General features: G+C 43.4%; 1 protein-coding gene across 2 annotated transcripts; it reads right to left on the minus strand.

Annotated features, from left to right (window-relative positions):
- LOC138198019 (dynein axonemal assembly factor 5-like) lies at positions 1-25007 on the minus strand. 2 transcript variants are annotated; one of them, XM_069149117.1, is made up of 13 exons: positions 24634-25007; positions 23859-24043; positions 23510-23634; positions 23176-23294; positions 21413-21642; positions 20775-20999; positions 16395-16538; positions 14747-14915; positions 10158-10305; positions 7019-7169; positions 5322-5478; positions 4893-5084; positions 1-601 (listed from the first exon to the last, which is right to left on the minus strand). In XM_069149117.1, exons 1-13 carry the CDS (start codon positions 24920-24922, stop codon positions 447-449), a joined length of 2289 nt encoding a protein of 762 aa, XP_069005218.1. In that variant the 5' UTR covers positions 24923-25007; the 3' UTR covers positions 1-446. The 2 variants fall into 2 exon arrangements, with proteins under 2 accessions (XP_069005218.1, XP_069005217.1); XM_069149116.1 differs by having other exon boundaries at positions 21413-21645.
- Positions 25008-25709: the final 702 nt, after the last annotated feature.

The following is a 25709-nucleotide window of genomic DNA, read 5'->3' on the forward strand; positions in this document are numbered from 1 at the left end:
ATCATTCCGATTTATTTAATTTAGTTATACGTATTTAAACAACTCATTAAGTCGATTTGACAAAGAAAAAAAAAAAACAGAAAAAAAAACAGAACCTAACTTTTATTTTGAAGACAAAGATCACATGACCAGTTTCGTTGACCCACTTGGATGCTGGGAGTTTGTGTGCAAGGTATCCACACGGATCCATCAAAGGCAGCGACACAATCCACATTCAGAAGTAGTTTTTCATTAAAAACCAAACATCAGAACTGAAGGAGCACAATAAAAGGAACGCTCACAGGAAAGCTGCACTAAAACAAACAGCAAATGAGACATTTGCGCATTAAAGCACATTTTGAAAAGTTCACAAAAATACAATTTTTGTTACTCAACCACAACTTTGATGAACAAAGAGTAAAATCCCTTTCCGTCAAGACACAGATCATCAGTCTCCGTGTTCGACGTCACTCGGGACAGTCTGCTGTAGTCTCCGAGGGCAGCGAGCTGATGTGCCGCAGCAGCTGGTCGCAGTGGAGAGGACTCCGCTGTTTGTCCCTCACAGTCTCCGCTTCCGTCTTCAGAAGAGCCGGATGGACGGAGCTGCCTTTCTTCAGGATTTCTGGACACACGCAAACCAGAGACACACACACACAACAGAGAGGAGTCAGCAGTCTGGACGTGGGATGGAAATCAAACAAAAGACCAAAGAAAGTCAGACAACATTCAAGGCTGAAAAAAAAAATACTTGACCTGATGCTGACTAACGCTAGTCTGCAGCGGAGACAAGTACAAGTAGTTTGATCAATTACTAAAGATCCTAAAGTGCCAGTACGAAAGCAGCATGTCAGAATACTCTGCTCCATGTAAGTCCATTTAAAAATCATACTTAACTGCGTAACAAAGAGTCACTACAAACTTGTGCTTTTCGACAATAGCTCGTTCAATTTTTGTTCATCACTAGAGACTCCATAAAGAGTAGGAACAGGCTGGAAACATCAGTCAGTGAGGAATACAAATCTTAAAACCACTTAATAGGAAACAAGGGGAAAAGCGTGTGTTTAAGTGTTAAGAAAAATACCTACTTCTCGCTTTCTTGACAAAACTGCATGACATTTGCTGGTGGCTGCCACAAAACCCAAAAGCAGAATATTTCCCCTCCCATCACTAACAATAGGTAAGGCTTTCTTTTCATAAACTGCTGCTGCAAATAGCTAAATTTTAACTTGAACCGTCCATTGCTCTCGTTTCCAAAACCACTGCCTTATCCAGATGTTGCTTTGCAGACTTCAGACTTTTGTGATGAAGTCTCGATAAGGTTTTCTTGTGAGGGCTCCTCAGTGGAGACCCAGTTTATGGACCTCTGAGCCTGGTTCTGTCGGAGGTTTTTCTTCCTGTTAAAGAGGAGTTTTTTTTAGTTTTTTTTTTTTTTTTTTAGATGGATAGATGGATGGATGGATAGTTAGATAGATAGATACTTTATTAATCCCGCAAGAGGACATTATTTCACTGCAGCAGCATTTATAGATACAGGGCAAAGCAATAAAAATAACAGAATAAAAAAAATAGAGGTAGTAAAAAAAAATAATTGTCACGCATATGGGAACTGGTGAATTGTTGGGTTGCTCTGAATAATGTTGTAAGGTTCTGGTGTGAGGAATTTAATGTTAAATGCCTTGAAATAAAATGAAAATGAGCTGCCATTTCTTTTATGACATTTCAAATGGTACAAATTAAGAGCTGGGTAGGACTTTGCTATAGTTTTATAGCCTTATACTGCTTTGTGGGCATCAAGAAGCTTTTGTTTTTCTATATTTTCTGCACACCGGCAGATGGCACTGATGTACTACAGGATACTTAGTTAGCAACCCAAAGATGTGCAGGTTTCTTTTCCTTCCACTGGGAGGCGAGCATTCGCTGTTAAAATCTTTTCTGCCCTTGTTCCCACATCCTCTGCTGACTTTCAGAGCTATATTGAATTACTTCAATTGCTGTCGGTGGGTAAATGCTTCAGAAACGACTGTGCAGAAGTGGTATTCCAGCGGTGACACGCCATCACTCTGGATGAGTTTGCTCATGTAAACTCATCATTTGATACCCGCCTTTGTTCTTCAAGGAGATCGAGGGGATTTTTTAGCTTTTGTGTTTACTGTAGTCTGCGTGGATGGATGTGGATGGGGGAGTGACTTTGAATTAATACAGAACAATGATGGCTTGTGAGAAGTGAGTTACACCCATGCCAACAGTGAGAAAAGGAGGGATGAGCGGGAGGGGATGGCAGTGTTGTCCATCATTCTGTCAGGACATGCTGCAGACATCAGGCCGCTTCACAGATATGCGTTTGAAATACAAGAAGCATAAGAATGGGATCAACTATTAAAAGGAACGAGCAGAAAGAGATAGAGTGGAGGAAAGAGAGCAAGGAGGGAAAAAGAGAAAGCTTCAAACAGAGTCGTGCATGAGAGTGAGGAATTGCTTCCACATTTGGGGCACAGCCGGTTATGGGCGCTGTCAGACACAGACGATCACTCAGCAAGATGTGAGGTCATCTCATTTCACAAAGAGACTCCGAGGCTGTCTATGAATCCACCAGTACGACATGAGCATCACAGGGTGAAGAACTGGGCCAAGCACGCTGGCACATACAGTATACTTAAACTATATGGAGCTGATATGTTGACACAATCTGAAGTTAATGCCAAATCAGTTTAGGGATGGCCCGTTACTGTATGTTAGCCCGGTTACACCAATTTATGTTCCCAGGAGAGGCTGTTTTGTGTATTTTTTTTTTAATTTATGATCAGCCATGAAAACCGAAACCAAGAACATCACTTTAACCTGTAGAATCTGCTCAGCTTGCTTAGAGCCAACGGAGGCGATACCAAATAAAGTATCTGATAACAGGTAGCAAGCGGTATCTAACGGACAATGGCAAACCAAGAAAGAGTAGAGTATAGTAGAGCCGAGCTGATACCGGCAATGGAAAAGGGGCTGAAGTGTTTTTCTTGCTTCTTACGTCGAAGACTCTCAGCCTGAAGCCCAGACAAAGTAAGCATTCATGTTTTTTTTTTTTTTTTTATAAAAGGTAGACAATATATTAGTCTAAAGTACTATTGCTGTTAACAGATGTTACTCTAACAGGATTAAGTTGTTCATTTGTTGGGGGGATATTTTCTACAGTAGATTTGGTGCTTTAGTGAGTATTTATGGCAGCAAGATGGCGTATGTGGGATCAACTCAAAATAAACTAAAGGGCTCATGGTCATGGAAAAAGAAGGAACATGTCACCCAGTGAGGCTCAGTTTTTAGACATCCACGGCGCTCTATAGCAGGAATAAGACATATCAGGCTTTGACTTCACAGATAATAATTATTAGTATCAATTTGAGGTTGATTTGGGGATTTTCATTGGATTTGTTGACAATATGAAAATAAGAATATCCCCAGACTCCTCCTTTATGAGTTCAAGATAAATCACTGTTGCATATTCAGGATGGGTTTAGACAGTAAAGGAACTCTCAGGGATTCCTTTCATGTTTAAACTGAAACATACAGAATTACAGTGTATTTCTATTAAATGGAGTCCTTAAAAAAATACAACACACAAAATCACGCCTCTACAAGAAATATAGAGTTTATGGCTGTTAATAAAGTTATTTTACACGTCTAAAATTGCTTGAAGGCCTGTTCAATGATTAAAAAAAAAAAAAAGAAAAAAAAAGAATTAAGTGTTTAAAAAGCTATTGTTGGGCTACAGTTCATGGTAGGGAAGCCTTTGCTGCATCTGGTGAGTAGAAGAATGCGTTCCTCTTTTCTTTTTTTTTTTCTTCTCTTGTCTCTCTGTAGATGAGAGATCCCGTAGCAAGGCCTCCTCTCATCACTGGCTAAGGCATCAGCGCTCACCTGCGTCCTGTCAGAAGTAATGACAGCTAACATCCATGAGAGTGGGAGAGAGTGAAAGTCCAGAGGAGCTGTGCCTCCGTTCCGCGCTCCAGGAAAAGTATTTCCACTGATGCATCAATAAAACACAGCCGTGAAGCTACGAGCCCTCGTCGAAAAACCGAGGGGATGAGAGGAGGAAGAGAGACTGACAGATAAAAGACGGAGGGATTAAGCGGGATGGGCCCGAGGACAGATGTGGAAAGGTGGTATGGGTCCTCATGTGGTTGTCATTAAGTGGGACGGTTGTGAAGAACGATCCTGAATGGAGAGGCAGAGATTTGCCACACACACAGCCCAGTCTACCCAAAGTGTACTGTATGTATGTATGTATGTACAGTATGTGTGTCAGCACTTAAAGGCACACATATTAGCCTGTAAATTACCTCTCTCTAGGTGGGTGTTTATCCATATCTGGATCTTGTGTTTCACTCCTGAAGTCCACCACCAGCCCCGGCCCTTACTGGACTTACCGTACTCTGGCAGGGGACATAGTTCACGCTGCTCTTGGTGATAAATTGCGTGAAAAAGAAGGATAACAGAGGGCTTTTGAAAGGAGGGATTGGAGGGTCTGTTGGCAGCGTGCCAGTACAACAATCAGATGTTTGATAGGAGACACCCCGAATTCCTCTCATCCTTCTGTGAGTGTCTCGGACACGGAAGGCTGATCTGCAGCGCATCGCACCCAAACTCTGCTTTCATCACAGCCTCACATACACCATATTTATCAGCTGAATACGATTCTCACTTCATCAAGATCATGTGGCCCATCGCGCATCATCTTTTGAAATCATGCAGAGTATATGGACATGAGGACGTTATGCGTCACGTGTCCCACTCACAATAATCCCTCATTCTTATAAAATAAGTATAATTAAGTATTAACATCAAATAAAATACAAAACAAAACAAAAATAATAATTTGAGGCCAGCTAGACAAAACAGAGTTACCAAACCACACCACCCAGCCTCACCGAGCACTTGGTCCTGCACCGAGCTGTCGGGGTCATCCAGGTGCAGGAGGAGCTTCTGAAAGAGGAACTGCAGATGGGGAGTGCAGAGCTCAGGGTTGTAGTTTTTGGGCAGGCTGGACAGCCACAGCCCCACTGCCTGCAGGGCCACACCACGCACCTCCTCGTTGCTGTCGTCCAGACGCTTCAGCAGCTCTGTGGAGGAAAAGAAACAATGAAAACAAAAACGAGGAGAAAAAAAAATAATTCTTCTGTTACTTTTGGCATCTGACAACATTCACTTGCAGCGAGAGCAGACATTACGAATTAAGTCAATGTTTCCCCAACAGCCAGTATTCCACTACTTTGTGATTATGTCAGGTACATAAACTAATTGCAATGATACAAAATGAAAGTAGTGTATTACTTTGCATGTGAGTGTTTGTCACTTACCAGGGTAAATCTTGATGAGAGCCTCGTGGTGCAAACTGGTTCCTATCAGTCCGAGTATGGCAGAAAGAGAGCGACAAGCCAACAGTCTACTCATCTGAGAGTCCTCCTCCAGGGCCGACAGCACCTGGGGACTCAGCTTCTCATCCAGACAGAGCAGCTGCAAAAGTCAGACATACCGAACTCAAAGTCTGCCTGCACAGTTGATACAATTCATGCTCACCGAAGAAGAAATATTGTCTGTGGTTTACAAAAATCAGATTGAAAGAGTTGTTTTGGTGTTGTTAAGTTTCAACTTTTTTCTTTGATTTACGAGGTTATAAACTCGCAGCTTACTGGAGTGACAACTTCAAGACACCTTAGACATCCCCAGAATAGTTTAACTTTTTATTGTCTTGATTTGTGTGAGTGAAATATCACTTGAGCTCATATAAACGTTCGAGCCCAACTCCAGAAGAACAAGATGTTTTCATCACACCGACAGATGAGAAACAGAGGTAATGGACAAACAAGGTGAGGCTGAGTGCGCTGAGTGCGCTGAGCCACAGACCACGAGGTGATGGCTAAAACCTCCGTCACCCTGTCCGTTTGCTATCGAAACCACGCAGGAGAAACAATAAAAAAATTAAAAAAAAAAGGAGTGAGGGGAGAGGGAGGGAAGGAGACAAAAAAGAGGAGGAAAATTTGGCAGAGAAGTGATCCGGTATTACATCACTGACGATCTGAGAGTGCCAAGCGTAACTGGAGCTGCTAATTGTTTTCACAGGGAGTAGTGAGGAAACATTGTCCGTCGAAATGAAAGGCTGTTTGACTTGCATGTGGAAGTACACATAACTCTCTGTTTTTACATCTGTCAGGACATGTTGTTTATGGCACCTTAACCATAATCTGATTCATGTCCCGAACTTTCACAATAAGGCCGTCTTATTAAATCACCACTTTCCAGGATTTCTGTTCTTGAGGACATTTGGGTGCCATTAGATAAGAGTAGTTTGATCACACACACCTACACCCACACACCCACACCCATGCTTACGTTGTCCCCCAGATGTTTGCACTGCCTTGTAGTTAAAGATGTGTGAACGGAAGAGGTGCGTGAGCCAGTTTCAACTGGTCACTCTGCGCACGCAAGGGCAAGCACAGCCAGATGTGCGTGTGCTTGTGCGAGCGCACGTACTGTAACTCGGCACATGCTCCGACAGGCAGGTGCAAGGGCACGTTCCGGTGATAGTTCCTACATACAACGAGGGCCCAGAACAGTGGGAGCATTGTTCCTCGGGGACAAAGGTATGTGAACCCGATTGCCCCCACGTACACCTGCTACCTACTGTGGCCAACTCTTTCAGCCAAGGAGAGAAAGATGATGGACAATATTTTTTCCTAAATGGCCATGTGGGAGCGTCTATTTTGATGTGAAATGGACAAAGCAGAGAGTTTGAAGTAAATGTCAACCCCTGATGGATTACAAGAATGCACTACCACATCTTTTCCTTTACAGCTGAGTCAATAAAAAGTGTTTCTGCAGATTTGGAGATCAAAAGGCCGTCCTACTGGAGAGGGCCGACATCCGGTGTTTGCTTCCAATGTTTATGAGTCCCTTCGCACAGGTGGAAGTAGAAAAGAAGAACATATATATGCGTGTCTGTGTAGGCAGATGGATTTGTAGATGTCCTTTCTGCGGTGTCTTTGTCCGTGTGTACCTGTCCAGGTGTGATGGCCCCTCCATGCAGCAGGGCCAATAGACAGCTGAGGGCTGAGGTGCGGACGGCGGCAGCAGTGCGGCCTGCGCGCCACACCAGGTTAGGAAGCACGATGTCACACAGGAACTTCTCCGACTCATCACGGAAATGCCTGGAAAAATGCATAATAAAAAAAATAAATTAAAAAAAAGGAGACGGAATGAGACATTTCTCTGCCTCATGCAACAGCCTTTTGTATTCATATATTTCAACAGCAACCAAAAAGCACTGAAACAATTTAAAGACAAGTGAACAATGATTTCTGTTGGGAGTGTAACATGACTGCTGCAACACAATCATACAGTCACTTTCCCACACTTTGTAAGGCAGAAGGGTGGGGGGAGTGGAGGAGAGCAGGAGGCAACGACTACAACATCTGGGTGTCCTTCTTTTCCCCGTCTTCCTCTCTTTTCCACGCCGGCTTAGGCTCTCGGACATCCACAATCTACCAGAGTCTGCGCTGCCCTTTACTGCCAACCACCTCCTGTCTGCCTCTAGTCTTTGGCTGTTCAGCTGGTGTCACATTAAACTTGCCGTGCGCTGCGTTTGCACCGTAGCGTGCTGTAACGTTTCAGTGCCAGTAGGGGGAGACTGTGTGCCACTGATACAACCAGGGCTGTGCTGCAGCATTAGCTCAGTGCTTCATCTTCACAGGTGTTGACAGCTCATCACGAGTGACGCCAGAGGATGGAAAGACATATTTCCATATTAAGGGGACGATGTCCAATGGAAGGAAGAGTAGGATTTTATGTTTTACTCTCACTCACTCACACACACACACCAGGTGCCAGGGAATTCTGACTGTACACAGCATGGGTCTCTGCACACTGGAGCTCTCTGTGCTTCTGAGATGTTCACAAAGCTACTGCCCAAACAAATACTCTCAGAAAACAACAGAGCAGAAAATCTGTGCAAGCAATTCAGTTTCTTATCAAGCAGGGTTGAACAAATGTCATTGTTCTTATTTATTGTCCAAATAACTAAGTCTGATGGAGCTGCCATTAAAGACTAAGAATTAGTTATATAAAGAATTTGGTCTCATGCACAGAACCACATTCAAACAGATTCCACTGCTTTGAACATCAGCTTAATTGTTCTATATATACTTTTGGCTACATTCAACATATTATGAAATAGTTGACACTGGAATAGATCTATATTATTATCCCTTCCTCAACTCTTAAAATCTTTTTTTCTTAAAACTAATTAAAGACTCGGCCAACGTGTTGAGGTGAAGTCTTGTTTCTAGAGTAGGTTGCAGATTACAGGGTAAAATGCCCAATTGGATCTGCTTCATTTTGTCTTCTTTCATCTTACTAGTTTATCTACAATCTAGAAAATTCCTGACACAAGGAAACCACAATTGGAATAAGAGGGAGATCTAACCCAAATATAATTTTTCTCGTATGTCTTGAAATGTGAAATTAAGCCTAAACAAAAATGTCTTTTGCAGTTCAAACACACATGAAAGCACACTCTTATCTGCCTTGCAAGTGGCACATGATTTTGGCCTGCCACATCCAGAAAAAAAAGTATAAACTTTCACATCACCTTCTACTTAAATTTCATATCCAGCGTGAGTGTGTGAGGATGAAAGGCACTGACATATACACAAACTTTCCCTTTCAGGTTGCTCTATGGCGGAGCTGTCATTATGTCATTTTGGTTGCAGAACAAAGCAAAGAGGTTTTCTCTATGACTATCATTGTACTCTTGATGACATATAGTGTGTGTGGCCTCCAATCTGCTGAGAAAAGATCTGGCCGTAAATCATGAATGGAGGGATGAGATGAGGATGAATGGAAATATTATGGCAGACCACAGAGCCCCACATAGTGTGAATTAAGCATTTATTTGAAACCTTTTGAAGGTAGAACATGATTTCTGTCTCTTCGTGGTTCTGTGATTACCGGAGATATAGTTCAGGAATGAAGGAACCAGTTAGCAGCACAGGTGGCCACGTTGGAAGTGGGGACCAGACAGAGACTTCTTTTGTCTGATATGCACACTTATGGATAAAAAAAATCTGATGAAAGCAGAATGTCCAAATTCCACATTTTTGGCAAAGGTGGCAGAATATTCTGGCTTAAGAACACTTACTGTTGTTTATGTGACACATTTCACTGACAAGGATATTATTTTGTCTTTGATTCTTTACTCTGTTGCCAATTCAAGGCAAAGGCATTTTCAATGCGCTCCCATACAAGTAATAGCAGTTTGTTCTGCCTATTAACCAATGGAAACACCAACGAACCAAAACAGACCTTTTGGCTGCAGCATTAGGGTTGGTTACACACAGAAAAGATGTGTCCATGGCAACCCCACAGACAGGGTTTGTCTTTCTGATCGACGGGAGCAGCTGCTGTGACCGCTGGGACCCAGAGAGGCCTCAGGTTTAATGCATTCCCTCCGATTGGAGGTCTGAGCCCAGGCTGAGCGCTGCACAGCTGAGGGCTCAGAGGGGACCCTGGAGGCTGGCTGGGTGGGTGGGGGGAGAGGGGCTCCTCTCTGGGTGTCATACATCCTTTCTATCCTTTCTCCATAATCAGTTAATAAGCATTCAAATTACTGATGAGAGATTTAGACAGCAGCAAGCTGGGAAGTGATAGACTAGTCAGAGTTTGTCTACCTGATACTCCCCAGGAAAACATTTTAACTTAAATGGGACTTCTTACAATCTGTGTGCTGTGCATGGAATGAGGTTTATCACTTCTAGGACACTACTGATATTTAGGATATATAACTCCTATCATCAACTCTACTATGAATCAAGGTCCCCAAAAAGCCTATAATGACATGAAATAACTTTTGTGTGTGCATTTCTAGTTCTTGGTGCAAATTTGGAGGTCATTGTGAGGCAGTCTAAAAATGTGAGCACTGCTAGTAATGATTACTCGGAAAACTAGACGAACTCAAAGTCACTGAGGTTGAAGCTCATTGTAGCATCATGCAGTCATGAATATGTGGAAAATGAAACTACAATTCAGCATATTGTATGTGTCTTTGTTCAGTGTAAAATATACAAGAACTTCTCTTGAACAAAAACAGCTCCTTCCAAAGTTAGTTTCATAGTTAGTGTGGGAAAATGTGTCTCTCTCACCCCTGGGAATCCAGTGTGCTGTTTGCGTCCAGTAGTAATTTGGCAATCATTGTGAAGATGCTCATCCTGATTTCTGGGTCTCTGTCTGGTTGGAGGCAGCTATGGAGAAGAGGCATCAACTGGCTCAGAAACTCCCCGATCACTGGACCTATAAACACACACAAATGGTGAACATTGCTGCATTTTTAGCACACTGCAACTTTATTGGACATTATATGGGACATGTAAAATTGAAGGCAAAAAAAAAAAAAGGAATGACATGAAACTAGAAATGTTGAAGTGGCGTGGCATTTATCTTAATCCGGACATGCCTATTATTAGAATTCTTCAGCATTGGGATTAAACCTAATGTAATTTTGGATCTTAAAGGCCCCATTTTAACCACGCAAGATTAACAACAAACACAAAGCGGTAGGCTTCTCCATGCACACCTGCTACCTTGGTTCATGTAGGTGCAGCAGTGCAGTGCAGAGCAGCATGACCTGAGCACACAACATCTCAAAGACACAGCCAAAGGCAGATTGCGTGTTTAAAAAAAAAAAAAATTTGAACTTGTACAATGATGATAAATATAATACAAAATTGTTGAAGCCTGTTATATAAACACATCAGTCCCAGCTCTTTCAGTTTTATCGCTCCTGTATCCCACCTCATAAATGATCATGATGTATTGTAAAATGTGACACAAAAGCATTTGCACCACACAATGCAAAACCACACAGGATTGTGAAACTGTGGTTATCCAACATCTCCCACATAAACTATCGACTGCAGGGACCCGTTCTGGGTTCTGTTCTATTCACCATTGACATTCATGAAATTTGTGTCTTCTCTACTTGGCTTCCAAACCCATCTGTATGCGGACGACACTATTTTATACTGTATAGCTGATTCTGTCGCATTAACCATCGAGAAACTGCAACTTTCCTTTCAATCACTACAGCATTGCCTCAATAATCTTAATGCAATACCTAAAGCAAATCCAATGAAATTCATGTTTTCTTTCCCAAGATCTAAAATTTCAGACAATAGCAATCTATCTCGAATACCAATGGTTCAAACATCAAAAGGGTTACAGAAAACGAATACTTCGGCATCTGGCTTAAATGACAAACTCACATTCAATCACTATTTTGAATCAAAACCTAAAATTGGCTTCGATCCTCCACTGGAATAAATCCAACTTCCCCTCGAGCTGCAGGAAGAGGAATGTAGAATCAACCATCTTTTCAGTCTTAGATTATGGAGATGTTATTTATAGAAATGCTGCTGCCTGCACACTAAGGCCTTTAGACTCAGTTTACCACTCAGCCCTAAGATGTATTACCCGATGACGGCTACAATACCCACCACTGCATCCTCTATGATAAGGTCGGCTCACCTTCTCTGACCGAGAGATGCAACAACCACTGGTATCTGAATATCTATGAAGCCCTGACTGGAAAATGACCATCATACATCACATCTCTGTTGCACTGGAAGTCTAACCTGCTGCAGTGAGTGGCTGGCTCTTCAGGTACGTCGTTCTAGGACTAACCGTTTAGTGTAAGTGCAGCAAACTCATGGAATCTCTTACAATGTGAACTAAAACTGAATACTCTCATACCTTTTGTACACATCTGGAACATAATTAATAACCGTCCGCCGCCTGTCTGCAAGGGTTTTGATGATTTTGACATGATTTGCATGTTGTTGTTTGTTTTCTTCCATATGTGATCTCAGAATCATTGTCAATGAGGGTTGCCCTCAGAGAATCTTAAATAAAGGTTGAATGAGTCATAAATCATACCATTGCTGCGTGCTGAATGAATTGGGGTTACTTTGCAGCAACCTGCTGTTATGTTAATAAAGGTAAACACAGTGGACAGTCGTGCGTAATGGCACTGCGACCTGGCGCTGCATCTTTTAATCAGAGGGTAGAGATTTATCAACTTATTCATCCTGCTTCCTTTACTTTGCCACAAGGATGAATTAAAGTGAAGAAAAAGTGCAGTATAAAGCAGGTGTGCAATGTAAGAGCTGGCAATGTATGATTCACTGACACTTATTGATAAATTGATGCAGAGAGCAGACATTTGTTCTTTAAACACAATAAGAATTCATTTATATGGCAATTTAAAGACATACTGGCTGGGGATAGAATAATTTAACATGATTATTTACATTTTAAGCTTTTTTTTTTGTCACTGCAGCGCATTTGCTCCGCATATTTCAAAAAAGCCACTTTGCATTGCTTTATTAGAATGAGCCTCCTATCCGTTTAGCCTCTCCTCACACCTGCTGTGTGCTCAGCGCTTGGCACCGAATATATCACAGATGTACAAAAATCACATTTCAAGGTCTCAAAATGACTGTTGGAGTGCTGGTCACTGGGGTGCAACAAAAATAGAGCCCTTCACCAGTGTTTGAACCTGGATTCTTTGTTTAAAGTCTTCCTAAATGTCCCTTACTTCTGGGTCAATGGTCAGAGGACTCAAATTCATTCTGTTTCTTAACAAACTACTAAACAGCAAACCTATCCTATCCAAAAGTAGGTTAACAGAGAGAATACTCTTGCATTTGTCTAATTTATCAATTCTTCTTTGTCAAATGACAAACAAAAAGCAAAAGTCTGCACACACTTCAGGCCTTTTTGTTAGGCTGACAGGGGCCTTGCGATTTTAAGACTTCAATGGACGGGTGAGACAGTAACAGAGTCAGAGGAAATGAGACGTAAAAAGAACTTTGTAAGACAGAGTGTTTCTACACAAAAGCCTTTGACAGGAAAATGAGAAACACTTAGTGCAAATATTCCCAGTTACATTCATGCCCACACACTTATTCACCAATAGTCTGACTGCATGTTTACAGAGTCATGTATAGTGCTCTGTGTGTGTGTAATGAGTAATGGGTGTCCATGCCCTGCTTGGACTCTGAGTTGTACAGACATGAGAGAAGACAGAGGAAATCCTGAGTCTGGCTGAGGATGTGAGCCAACATCATAAAAAGATATGAGAAAAACCAAGAGAGAGAGAGAGAGAGACAGATTAGAAAGAGGCCGCTTTCATCCAACAGGAATGTGTGAATCCACGGATGTGCCATTGCATCAGAGGTGTTTGAGAAGACGTCTTAGAGTGACTGTAGATATGGCTCAGCAGCCAACAGAAAAATTGAAAAATACAGAGCCTAGAGAGAAAGTCAACATGTTATCCAATATGTTGTCCTGGAGCAAGGCCCTAATATCTACAGCGGGAGAGAGTAATTGCTCCAGACTACATAAAGTCAGACTTTCTGACACCAGCTGAAGAAAAAAAAAAAGACTGTGAGGAGGATATGAGAGGGCAACAATTATTCCCGTCTCCAACAAACACAGATGGAGTGGGTGAAGAGCTGATGAGCAAGCAAACTGACCAATTCTCAGTTGTCACATAAACTACCGTCAATTGTGCAGAAGGGGGCTGATTTCCCTGAATCATGGGCACATCAAACACAGTGGTCACACACTGTCTGTTTTGCTGCCTGTAGCAAAGTCCTTGGGTTGTGTTAATAGACAAAACATCACATCTGCAAGAATGAAACCTATATGGAGGCTTGGAACAGCATTCAACATGTGCAAATAAAACAAACACAGACACACACTGAGCTTCAAAGTGGCCTTGATCCAAGAGAAGGTCAAGAGCAGGGAGCTTTGCTGCTGTTTGATGTAGTGACCTGCATTGGGATCACTGAGTGGACTTAGAATGGACTGGTCAGTTAGCTGTGGGAGTGTGTGCAAGTATGTGTGTGTGTGAGGATTAGAGAGGTAGCCAACTGCCTAGTCAATTAGAAAGAGAGGGGAGGGAGGGAGAAAGAGATGGAGATTAAAGGGTGGCACAGGGAGGTGGTGATGATGGAGGATTAAATAGTATAAGGGGAGGTAACGTGAAGTCTCAGAACCAAAACCAGGGGTCACAGCTTTTTAACCCTGTGCACCACAAACACAGACACCAAGCATGGACCACATAGGCTGATTGACAAACAGAGAGACAGACAGGGATTTACAAAAGTCAGTTAGCCAACTGGTGCTAATGACAGCCATGTTTTTTTTCCTGTGTGGGCATGTTTGAGCATGAGCCTCTCTAATTGCGTAACAAGGTCCTCTGCTGTGTTTGAAGGCCTTTGAGTGACAGTTACTGAGGGGTGTTGGTCTTGGACAATGACACTGTGCACACAGCCTTGGGGACTGTGAAGTAATGAATCATGTCATTTTCATCTTAAACATTTGGTCATTTGACCGCCCTCACATCCATCAACATGGATGGTGCTGACAACTGCTCTGACCAGCACAGACCAGTACATTACCCAGGACAATTGACTGAATGCTTCAAATATGATTTATGATTTCTAATAAAACATTACATAGGTTACAGTCTCACAAACATGCTGGGGGTGAAATGGAGCCAAACGGCATGTTCAGATTGATGACCAATGTTTTGATTTTGTCATCATTAACTGGTGACTTGGCGGACTGATCTCTCAAAACCTTACTGTATTTCTTTTGTGTGTCTCTATATGTGCACCTGTGGTATAGTTTTGCAATGTCTTGTGCATGTATAGGCTTCAGATCTCACCTGATTGTGTGACTATGATATGCAGTTGGAGTCTCTGTGGGGAGTAGCAGGACCAGGTGTTGACAGAGGCAGACAGCCAGTTCAGCAGCTGGTCCATATGTTGTCTATAAAGCTTCATCACCGAGTCCAGGCCCTGCACCTTACACAAGAGCTGTACACTCTCCAAGGCCTGAGAGAGAGGGAGGGAGGGAGGGAGAGAGGGAGGTGGGGACAAAATTGATGACAACACATTGTTAAGATGCAAGTTATACTTGAAATCATAAAGACTGTAGTAAAAAAAAACAAAAAAAAAAAACATTGGGTGGGAGCAATGCTTAAAGATGAGGAAAAAGTGATAACAGAGCAGAATATTGTGTTTAAGTTGAACTGTTAGTGTTGTTTTCTGATAATTTCAGGAATTCTCCAGGTCAAGCTCACATGGGTGAAACTATCATGTGAAATCATGGGAAGAACAACACCACAGACATGATAAGGTCTCACATAAAACCCCTTCGAAACAAAAACTCAGATATACAGGATGTCACAAAGGCACAGGAACTGACACACACACACGCACGCACGCACGCACGCACACGCACACACACACACACACACACACACCAATAAAGCTGAACTAAGAGGAAAGGGCAGGAATGAGAGTTAGGATAGTAAATAATTAGCTGACTTTTTAGGGCAGGGGAATTGACCTTTGGGGCACTTCATAGTTCCCTTCACAGTCCCTTAGGGATGGACATGGACAGAGACATTGTCCGAGTCTAAGCTCGACCCCTTCAGAAGAGAGCTAGACAACCCTGAGCTGTCCGTTGATGGGAAAGACATGCCCCTTTTATGAGAAAACAAGATCTGCTTTTCCTCTGGGTCCGGGAATGCCCAAGGCCATTCTCACCCTTCCTCTCTTTCTTAATCCATTCCGTCTCATCTCTTCTCTAATACAGCTCTCCGTGTGAACGTACACACCGACGCAGACAGACATAAACACACAGTCACACTGGTGGCCCATGTGGTGACTGGCAAGCATCTGTGCCAGTTCCTTCCCGCTCCTCTCCCTATCATTAGACTACGATGGCGACGAGAAGTCAGATGACACGCTGACCTCAGATACCATTGCCTTCGCTTGTCACTGCTGCTGTCTGTGCTTTGCATTTGGAGGCGGACCACAAGAAGGAAGCTTGTTACCTGCATACGAGTTGGCTTTTGAGGCCTGATGCGACTTTATGGAACCGAATGGGGCTGAGCTGATGACACAATCCTGCTAAGAAATACAACTCTACTCTTCCCATCTGTTTTTCCCCCCTCTATTTCGTCATCTTTCACCCGCCTCCTTTCACCCAAGACTGGATTTAAAGTTCCACTCCAAAGGTGCAATTTCAGCTCCCCTGGCTAAGTGGGTAATTATACTGTTGGCCATGCCCACTTTGAACCTGTACAAATGCTTACATTCCTTGAATAGCTCTTGCTTCATAAAACCTGCTTACCGTTCTAGTAAAAAAAAAAAAAAAAAGGATAGAAAAAAGAAAAGTGAAGGAAAAAGATTAGATTTTCAGAGAAGAATTTAATTGCACAATAATATGCTAATTTGCCCATGAGGAAGAAAGCGTCAAGAAGTACGCATCTGGGATTGTATCTTCATACTGTTGAGCTTTCTCACCTTTTCGCTGAGCTGCTGCTCGGTGGAGAGGCTCTGGACAGTGACCAGCACCTGCAACAGCTGCAGGCTAACTGAGCCACAGTCTGACTCACACTGATGCAGCTGCATATCCACGCATGCCAACAACTGCTCCAAGTACATAATCTGGAAAAGAGTAGCAAGAGTGGGGAAGCATTATTAAAATATAATTTGTCCGGTTTGATACAGATCCTGAAAGAACGATGCTTGAAATTTTTGCCGCGTCTATTGATGGACCTCCCTGCAGTCCTCGCCACTTTGTCTTTCACAGGAAACCATCTCCTTAATCTACTTATCGTGAATTCTGAAGGACAATGCTGCTTTTTAATCAAATAACTCCCTAAATAATGGAATAAGTAAGTGACCACTTGTCTCTTATTTCATACAAATAATAAGTATGCACAAGCTGCAGAGGCTGAGTGTGAGAACTTTCTTTCCATCGCCAAGCATGAGCATGTGTGATAGCTGTCGCTTGTCAGCCAGTGTTGTGGTGAGCTCATGTTTAAACAAAGACCTGAAGCTCAGGCTAATTTCCATGCCATCACTGGGATCATGGCCTCTTTTCCTGTTTTCATGCAGCCTGTCATTAGGGCTCATTGGGGCGGCGGGGAGGGGGCGGGTGGGGGTTACGAGGACACTGAGGGAGGGTGTAAGGTGTAAGTGTGTTTGAGATCGAGAGATCGTGCGTGTTTCTTGTATATGGAAGGTTGAGAGCAAAGCAAGTGTTTGCTTTGGGTCGTGAGGGGGACTGTGTGAGGAACTCACTCTGCTTGGATGACAAATACCAGTGCTCTGTCACTAGGGGGTGCTCTATCTTTTCCCAAATTTGAGGCGCGATTGTTTAGCTTTAATCTGGAGGTGGTATGCCAAGTCAAGATGCTTGGAGCGTTACAAAAGAAAAAAGTTGTGAGAAAGAAGGGGAACTAAGGTACTTCCAGCCTGTGAGACACACGCAAATGTTTTTGTTTTGCAATAATGTTGAGCACACTCTGGAAAATGTTTATATATAAATTAAAAAAAATATATATATATATTCCAGGTCTGTCAAGAGATTTTCCTGAGGCTACACTAAACTTCCATGCAGCTCTGAGCAACCACAACTTGCCCTCATTTCTGTAGGTGACCAGACCAAACACTTAAAACAGCGTGCTCACTGCACTGTGCACTGTTGTTTGAAAGTGTTCACACGTCATTGACGGGTGGGTGGGTGGGTGGGTGGGGGGGAAACCCCTGCCTGCGACTGTGCCATTCACTGGCACATAACCCCAGCAGGAGCGCCAGGGAGGCAGTAGTGGAAATAACGTGACAAACGGGGGCAGACACACATTATCGTACACACATGCAGATGGGCACATTATACGTGCGCAGAAAACAACCATTAGGGCTGGACGAGAGTGAGAAAGAGCGAGAGCGGAAAAAGTGGTGCGATGTAATGACTAGGTGGACACCTGGAGCCAGGCGAGATACACCTGGTTTCAATGGCCTGGGCACGCTCCAGGGGCCTCATTACACAGCGTGTGTGCATCTGTCCACCTCTGGATACATCATTTACACCCATACAGCTCGTCTTTAAAAGGAGCCACACCAGGCGATGGAGTCTTATCCAGTGGGAAGCCCACCTCCCCCCCACAGTTACTCCATATTGCTATGGCAACAGGAAAACAAACAAGGGGGAGTCGGTGTGATGGCGACCCCTTGCAGTCAGGTAAAGTTTGCTCTCCGGCCTTTTTTGTTCTCTCTTGATCTGTCGTTCAGTGGAGCAGTGAGCAGTGTCCATCTGTCATTCATGACAAAGCACAGACATGCAGGCAACCAGGAGACATGCTTTATGTATGGAAGTATGTTTACATAGTCAGCAGAATACTTTAAGCTGTGAAATTGTGAGGTTTTTTTTCATGCACAGACAAGATGAAAAGACACAGAGCCGTATTTTCTAACCACTCTCCCGCTGATCTGTTCCTCTGGGCTACAGTGGCATTTTTTTTTTTTTTTTTACAGAGTTTCCCCAAGACGGCATGCTCACTGTCACATGCTCAGTAGTAAATTAGCCGGCTAATTCTCTAAGCCTCCTTTTTTTTTTTTTTTTTTACTGTCTACCAGTTTACTCCAGCCCTGCATATATTGTGATGCCAATGTCACCATGGCAACTTAAACACAGTAACACTCAGCTTTGTAAGGTGTGTGTGATGGTGGGCGTTTTAATCCTCTGCGGAATCACCCTTTAAAAGGAAACCCGCATGTGATTCATAAGCAAAATCCCTTATAAATTAAACATGGGACCTCAGCACACAGTGGCTTCTTTAACCACTGGCTCGCCTTTCATTTTCACTCAAGCTCTAGACATAATCTTAAATTTATGACCAGTGTTTGTATTTTTTGCTGTGCATCTGTCATCTACTTTTTTAAGCAGTTTTTTTTCCCCCCCGACTGAAATAAAGAAAGGAAAACAGAGTTGAAAGAGTCGGAGAGGTTACGTCGTGCAGAAGCATCATATATCAGTTTTAAAATCTTCAGCTCCCCACAGAGCCTTGCTGTCCCCCCCCTGCCTCTGTTCTCTTTGAAGGTTATTTATATATCATTTTTTTTAACAGGCTTCATTTTGTCCAAGTCAAACTTTGCGTTTTCTTCCTCTCTCCCTCTGGGTCAAGTGGCACATAACTCTCTGCAGTTGGATCCGAACGTATTTTTAAAGTTCTTAAAATGCCTTATTAAAGTGTTATAAAGAGTCAAATAAAATAAAACAGGTCCACTATTTGTATGCTCGCATTGTGTGTCTGCAGGCAAATAAACCATGATCAAGTCGGAAAGACGAGTGTGAACAATCAGAAGATATTCTGGGTCAGCATTTTAGCACAAAGAGAAAAAAGGCTGGCTAAATGCAGGTGCTTCTGTCTCCAGTGGTGTTATTTACAGCTACAGAGTGATCAGGTCCCTCTCTCTGCAATGACCTCTGCCTGTTGTCAAAGAATGTTGCAGGTGCTTTGTCTGGGCGGGCTCTTGAATCACAATGCTCTGACCTCAGAAACAGAGAGAGAGAGAGATAGAGAGAGAGAGAATGAGAGAGGAAGATAGATGGAGACACAGACAGAGAGGAAGCAGAGGTCTGCCTGCATCTGTGTGACAGCATGTGACTGTCCCATCCTGATAATTCTCTCTCTGGTTGACCCCACCGGATAGCAATGAGGAAGGACAGAGGGAGGTCAGATTCCCTCCTCATTTATCACCGGCCTTGACCAGGCAGGCTTTGAAATTTCAGGGATTCTTTTAGAAGGCATGGCTGACCCGCAGTCCGGTGATAAGACGTTACGGATGGCTATAAAAAAAAAACAAAGCCTATGTGCTGCCTTGTCTGCTCTGCGGGTCAAAGCAGCCATGCAGGGGTCACGTGAAATTTGTGGATTTTTGTTATCATTATCGCTGGCAGGAAATTCTTGCAGTCCACTCTGAGAGGGGGATGGGGTCATGGGTGTAGGTGAGTCAGTGGTGCTGCTGGATCAGAAAATAGCCCGCTGCCAGACAACTGTTGTTTTGATTCCGAAAGAGAAACATATTTGGTGCAAGAGGAAAAGAAGAGTCTGCTCCGGACTTGATGGGATTTTTCCACTGGCAGACTGTTATTTGCGGAGAAATATTTTAAATAATTTCTTCTGCTGTGTAAAAAAAACCCCAGATATGTGCAAAATTACAGGCACACATTTCAAAGTTGCGCGTGAGTGGAGACAGTTTGATCAAAGACTTGAAATGTTAGATTCGAAAAACACCATGTGGCCTCACTGTCACTTTAGCGGGGTTGGCATTTTGGAGAATTGCTCAACAGCGAACCCACTGAACTCACCGTGTACAGTGGTGCTATTGAAAACTCTTCTGAAGACTCTTCAGCTCAAGCCCCTTTAAGACATGTGGCATCTTATCACGAAACCTATTTCCATAAGGGTCAAATTAGGCAAGAAATATACAGTATGACTGCTGCACTGATATTGCCAAAAATAAGAGTGCTAAGGTACACAGACAGAGCAGAAAATGACCTTCTCTGACACGGCCAAGATCACCTAACAAGACTTGAAGAGAAGCAGGTAGTGTACACAGATCGGGGGTGTGGGAGTGGGGGTGGGGGGGTGATCAAGACATGGCACCCAAAGAGAGCCGAGGAAAGCCGGCAATCAAAACATTTTAAACAGCGGCTTATTCCCCCTTCACAGTAAACTTCATAGGTGCTGACGCTTCTCAGTTAACTAAAGTGGAAGGACGTGTTTGTAGTGGGCGTGAATGAGAAAGATGGCATTACTGGAAGAACAGTCATTCTCAGGTAAATATGTTAAAAACAGGTCAACCACAACCAAACCCCAGCTTCCCTCTGCTGACCTGTTGATATTCCTGGCAGACGTCGGGCTGGGCTAGAGTGTTGGCAATCTGTAGGAGATGTGGTTTAAGGAGCGGTTTGGAGCAGCCTCCCAGCACCGCAGCCAGCACCATGAGGGGGGCCCAGGGGTGGGAGGAAGAGTACGCGGTTGTCACGTGTTCCAGCAGCAGCTTGAGGAAGACGGGTGGAGGGACAAAGGTCCCTAACAGTTTAGCAGCTGCCAGGCACTAGTGGTGGGCACAGAGAGGAAGAGAGTGAGGACACAGAAACATGGGGGCATGCGAAGGAAGATGAACACAGGAAGGCTTTTTTTTTTTTTTCTTTCCCCTTTTTTTTGGTCACATCAAAGAGCTACACAATCCTCCTATAAACAGGTGCATCCCAGGTCCTTGAGCCCTGCTTGGCCCGGTCTAAATTGAGGACAGTCGATGGAATCACGTGAAACTAAAACTGCCGACTCGGCAGGCGTGTCCTGAAATCATTCCATGTAGTAATGACTGAAATATCACAAAACGGCTCTACTCCACTGTGTCTGATCACAGGGCGAGAATGACTGAATGCCACACCCGAGTCAAAAATAGGGAATACATTGTGTTGTGCAACGTCCTGCAATTCTGACGACCAGTTTTGTGGGACTCACATTACTCACTACCTCCCTCTCCGAGTCAGTGCAGGCCCGGTAGAGGGTGGCCAGCAGAGGCTGCAGGTGCTGGGTGCTGTGGTCCTCGGCGTGGAGCAGCAGCACGGAGAGAAGCTGGGAGGTCCGGACCCGTGTCGGCACCAGCCAATCGGTCACATCATGGGTGATAGCCGGTACCAGCCTCCCCAGGTTTCTCACCACCAGCTCTCTGCAGCCCAGCCCTGGACGCTCTACTGGAGGAGAAAACAAGCAGTACTTTAGCATACTGTTGGTAAAGAGTTTGTAATGTAAATTCAATTAAATTAATTTTTGATTTACTTTTTGAGAAGAACTCACTTCCTCTCAACCTGCTGCATCTACTTTACCTTCAGTTGGTGATTTACTTTGGTTTTCAGATTCATTGTCTGACCAATCTCCAGGAGGGCATGTTGTTGATCTTCATCAAAATTGTGTAAATGGTCATATAACTAAAGCTGGCAAGCCTTTTTATTTTATTTTATTTTTTAAAGTCAACAATGGCAGCACACAATGCAACATATTTCCTGGCTGCATTACTCTGTACACGTGTAGTTTATGTATTTTTTATTTTTTTTTATGAGGATTGTGAAATTTTGTAATCTACATTGTAATTAACTATCTGAACACTATGGGAAAAAAAAAAACACAACACCGGGTCTCATGTTCAAATGTCAACTGACCGGGCTCCAGCTCATTACGTTTTCGACATCTAACTTTTTATGATTAAAACTTCGCCACGAGGGACTAGTCAGAGCAAGTGAAACACATTCTTAAATAGCCTTCTACATTTAAATTCAGTTCCCCCTCTGTTCCCCTTCTCCTTCTCCACACCGCCACCTTATTCTCCTTCTCCTCTAGGCACACTAATGAGAAAGGAAGAGAGTCTAAAGGAAGACAGAGATAAATCAGAGAAACACACTAGGACAAGACCAAGCACGACCCTTTCTGGTCGTCTCTCACTGTCTGACAGTGACCTCTTCACACTGGGAGGCGCGGCAGATTTATGATGGCAAGAAACAGAAAGACAAAGAAGGAGAGAGAGCCTCTTCCTTTCCTTTCCATCCCTGTCCCCGGGCTGAGCCAGTATTCATGTGCATTGTCACATGTGTAGCTCTGGGACACGTATAGGAGCTTTAATCAAAATGCAGACCCAGACCCACCCACCCACCCCCTCCCACACACACACACACACACACGCACACACGCACACACACACACACACACACACACACACACACACACACACACACACACATATATACACCGGAAAACTATGGTGACTATGTTCAGGTTCACACTCATTCCTGGGCCCTGAGGCAGACACTTATATTTCAAAGCCAGTGCCTGCCCTGACAACAAAGCTGTCACAGAAGGCATAATTTTTTACTGTCTGTTATAACCATGGACAGCTGTAATAAAGAGATTAAATGCAGTAAGGTGTAGTTTTTACATTTAGGGTTACACGGTTGTGCAGCTGCAGAAACATGCAGACAACTCTCAGGGCTTTGACTTTAGATAAGGATGTAAACTAAAAATGGTACTTCCAGAACAGCTGTAAATATAGATGAATTGGTCGACATAAAAAGTGAGTAACAGGGCTACTTGCGATGGCCACAGTTATTCATCATTCACTTTGTTAAGTTTGGAGTCCTTCCATTTATCTACCAAATGACCCATCTGTTTGCCGATCTCAATTAAAAATGCTAGCGAGCGGGGAAGAAACGGCTGCTTTGAAAGAGACTGACCTCCCTGTGGATAGTGTGGAGGTGGGGTGACAAGGAAGTCCATCTTGTCCTTGATATCATCCTCGTTCTCCGTCTCCCACTGCGCACCGACCTGCCTCCATAAGTCAGCTGCTAGAAGTCTGCATGAGGGGTAAAAAATAGTCAATATAGTAAATAACACTGCCACTGTTGCCAGTATTATGCACCGCATTTCACATAGGTAGTAGATATTTAGGTCGGTGTCTCTGCTGTGAGATATATGTAAAACATTGGGAGAATATATTTGGTATATGGCATTATTTTATAAAATTCGATTATGAAGTGAGAAGTAAAGAATGACATTGTCAAATTGAACCTTATTTCTGGGATCTCATCGTCGATGCTGCTCAGCAGGAGTGGGATGAGTTTGTGGAAATAAGAATATCGGTCTCTCATATGCAACAGCCAATCACCGACAACTGCAGTCACAGCTTTCCTCACCTGGACCAAAAGAGACAATGAGAAAGAAAGAACAATTCAGCATATGAATGTTTCACTCCAGAGGTCAAGCATTAATTTCTCAACACGGAGACGAAATGCTTTGATTTCTAAGACCAGCAGAGGCTCTGGAGGAAGGCAAATAACTTTTAATAAGAAGTACATGCGGGCGGACACACACACACACACAGAGAGCTCTACAAGAGACTTATTAGTAAAAACTGTACCTGTGGTGAGTCGTCAAACAGCCTCTGAGCCAGGTGGGAGAGTACGTCATCTACATTTTTCCCACTGCCGTGCTGAATGACTGCCCCCGTGGCTTCAATGACAGACACTCGCACCCGGAAGTGCTGATGAGCGATCGTCAGCATGAGAGGCTTCACGAGATTCTCAGCTTGCATGTGAAAGCACTCTGCAGAAGAAAGAAGAGAAAACATTTTCTGTCCATTCAATTCTTTTACCAAAAGGTGGGGTCGCACAGTGACATAATGCAATTTTATCATATGAGACTATGCTGGGATTTGGTTGTAACACTATCTTTTAACATCTTTCAAATGTTGTGCGTGGTTTCAAAGGCTAGAAAACGTTTTGCGCTTTAGACAAAAGTGTCCTTCGATGCCAACAAAAAAAAAAGGATCGCATATAAAGTGCCAATTTTCTGGACTAGTCCGACTATTCATGTTGACTAAAGTAAACTGCTACGGATGAATGGTGCTTTCAGTCAGGGCACCTCAATGCTTGCATGAGCAAAAATAAATGAATCTTTGGGGTCAAGGAGGAACATACATAGTGAAATAAGCAGTGCATGGCCTGGTTTTTTTTTTTTTTAATGGAATAGTAGGACACAATTTCAATAATCAACAATTAATAGAGGACATGTATTAAGAAAAATACTACAGGGGGGGCTATGCGGTACAGGAAAGAGACCTCTTGTGTCGCAAACATGTCTGCGTGTTTTGCAACCATGGTAACTGATTATAACAACAAAACAACTGCACCAACCTGGCACACACTTCGCAAAGTTCAGGGCGCATCTGCAGCTTTCTCTTTTAACATCTGGAAAGGGGTCTACGATGCCTGTCTGCAGAATGCTGATCATTTCGTTCAGGTAGGGAGCTAAATGCTTCCCGCACACCTCCACTGTCAAAGTCAACATCTCCACGGCCGACAGCCGGAGCTCCTCGGTCGGCTCCAGGATCTCCTTCTCCCCAAACCGCTGAGCAAGGCAGGGCATGAGATAAGGCAGCGACTCCTCCGGTTTGGGGACACATCGAATAAACTCCGTTATCATCGCTATCGTCGTTTCTCTGCATCTTTCCAACGGATCTGACAGACATTTGAGGAGAGGCTTGAGGAGAGCAGAGAATACTTCCTGTAAGACGCTGCTGGAAAGTCCTTTATCGAGTGTCTCTTTCTTGATTAACTCAAGAGCCCTCTTTCTGGTCGCCTTGTTGTCTTCGTTTAGACAATTTAAATGCCGAACGAGTCCTCTCAAAACTTCAGAAGCAGCATGTTCATCTCCTGCCGCCGTCGCTGCCATCTTGACCGTCGTTATGGCAACTGGCAGCTGCACGACAAAACAAACGGCTGCTTTACGATAGTTTCGGATTCAAAGTCTCAAACTTTATTTGCATTTACAAACACAAGCTCTCCTTTTCCATCAAGTTATTTTTTTAAAATGTTCCCATTCACGTTGACAAAACTCAGTCTAAACGAAGTGATGTCACGATACTAGAAATATAAATTTCTGAATAGCAATTCCAATTAAAATTCCAATAATGCTTTCATTTCAAATAAGTCAGCTGTATAAACTTGCTCCTGAGTTTCATACACACAATTTAGGGTTATTATAGTTTTTCTCACTACACACTCTTATTGTCCCCCGTGAGAACTAACTCAATTTGTTTGTAATAACTGGACTGGATTAATTTAAGCACATTATAATTCTGTAATGTTTAGCGACTTGTTGTGTAGGATGAGAACGACAACCAAATATCATGGGTGAGGAGGTTGAAAGTAATGAGCACTATGTACTTGGGTATCCAAATGAATAACAGATGGGACTGGAGGACCAACGC

The sequence above is a fragment of the Embiotoca jacksoni genome, unplaced genomic scaffold (genome assembly GCF_022577435.1).
Source record: "Embiotoca jacksoni isolate LCO1_2020_lvr unplaced genomic scaffold, fEmbJac1.0.p SCAF_15, whole genome shotgun sequence".
Lineage (NCBI taxonomy): Eukaryota > Metazoa > Chordata > Actinopteri > Embiotocidae > Embiotoca > Embiotoca jacksoni.